Source organism: Aplosporella prunicola (genome assembly GCF_010093885.1).
Source record: "Aplosporella prunicola CBS 121167 unplaced genomic scaffold K452scaffold_251, whole genome shotgun sequence".
Classification (NCBI taxonomy): Eukaryota; Fungi; Ascomycota; class Dothideomycetes; order Botryosphaeriales; family Aplosporellaceae; genus Aplosporella; species Aplosporella prunicola.
This window is the reverse complement of record NW_022983779.1, coordinates 1-1844: the sequence shown is the minus strand read 5'-3', so window position 1 is coordinate 1844 and position 1844 is coordinate 1. Positions and strand designations below refer to the sequence as shown.

The window sequence follows — 1844 nt, the reverse complement described above, 5'->3', positions numbered from 1 at the left end:
GTGGCGGTTATCGTCCTGAGTAGACAAGCGGGGTCTACGAGGCTGAAACAAGCGTCGAATCTGCCTTGCCGTTCCGACCGATAAGCGCTCTTGAGATATTCTAGGCTAAACGGAGCTGACTCTGCTTCTGCAGACGCCATTTCAATAGCGTAGAGGAGGCTTGGCTTCGGATCTGCCGGTTCTCTTACGTCTTCTTAGCGCTGCGCGCCAAGGTCGCGGTGGAAATACTTGCATTCTGATCTAGGGATGTTACTTAGGGGTTAGATCTAAAACCACGGCGTTTCAGGTGCTCTTAGGCTAGCTATAGGGATCTAGGCCTGTTACCCATGCCCGGCGTCGATGAAAGGGTACGATACACCTCGGGCAGCAGGATGCGCAGCAAGTATACAACGTACGGTAGGGTGAGGCTAAGCGCCAAATTAATGATTGGCATCTTGTATCCCTGTCCTTACTTTCTATCCTGCAGCCATTATTGTTTTTGGAAGGGGGGGTGACCGGTGATTGTAGGCCCTAGAGACAATGCAGGCATCCTAATGGTCGACGGTGTCCCGGCATGACTAGCTACTAAGCCACGTAATGACTGAGCGCTATTATCGAACCTACCATAGGCCTTCTAACTGTTACACATGAATTCATAAGGCGTGGGTTAAGCAGTATAAAGAGAACTTGTTACAACCATGTTTCTGACTACAGCATCTCTGGAAGCCACCGGCCCTCCACAAGCTTCTCGGTTACGATTCAATCATCCTGTGTGAAAAAACCTAAATTTTATACGCGGCGCACCCAAAACCTGTAGGCTAAATTTTTATTCAATATCGTCTTTAGATAGCGGAAGCTAGGATGCATATTAACAATCAGGCATAGGTTTGGAGGTTTCATTCAATGGCTTCGCTGAAGGCGTTAGAGAGCCGTGACGAGTACACCGTGGGATGGATCGCCGCACTTGAGATAGAACGAGCACCAGCGGAGGAAATACTCGACGAGGAACACGAAAAGCCCCTCGACTTTATACAACCATTAACCGACCAAAACTCCTACACCTGGGGCCGTATTGGAGAACACAATGTTGTGATTGCATCGCTCGAGGCGGGTGTTTATGGCACGACCTCAGCTGCAATAACCGCAGGGACCCTACTTTCCTCCTTCCCACAAGTTAGGTTCGGTCTACTTGTCGGGATCGGCGGTGGTATCCCGGAGCTAGGTGCTGATATCCGCCTCGGTGACGTTGCTGTCAGTCAACCGACTGGAAGCAGTGGTGGTGTCGTCCAGTATGACCTTCAAAAAGTGAAGAAGGGAGAGCAGGTCGAACGAAAAGACTTCCTTAATAAGCCGCCTAAGGTTCTGCTTTCAGCACTATCGAATATTCAGGCAAAGCATAGGCGCAAGAAGCTCAGAGTGCCGGCGATTCTAAAGGAGATGGAGACACGAAACCCTCTAATGTTCACATCTAATCCCGGCGAACCCGGATATAACTATCAGGGATCCGAAAACGACAGGCTGTTTGATGCATCATATGAACACACCCACGGAAAGGACTGCAGTGATTGCGATCCCGAGAAAATCCTAAAACGCGACCCACGACCCGTCCCCGAGAACCCCAAGATTCACTACGGCACAATAGCTTCCGGGAACACACTCGTGAAGGATGCTACTGCTAGAACAAAGCTCGTTCAGCATATCCCAGATGGATGCATCTGCTACGAGATGGAAGCCGCTGGTCTAATGAACAACTTCCCCTGCCTTGTTATTAGGGGAATAAGCGACTATGCGGACTCGCATAAAAACGATCGATGGCAGCCATACGCCGCTGCAACAGCAGCTGCATTCGCAAAAGAATTGCTTGG

General features: G+C 50.1%; 1 protein-coding gene across 1 annotated transcript; it reads left to right on the top strand.

The window, feature by feature from the left end:
• Positions 1 to 698: 698 nt before the first annotated feature.
• On the top strand, positions 699 to 1844 carry K452DRAFT_261096 (uncharacterized protein; the record flags this gene model as incomplete). Its single annotated transcript, XM_033538563.1, has 2 exons — positions 699 to 792; positions 865 to 1844. A coding segment is annotated over exon 2 (960 nt), but the record flags the coding sequence as incomplete, so codon positions are not given.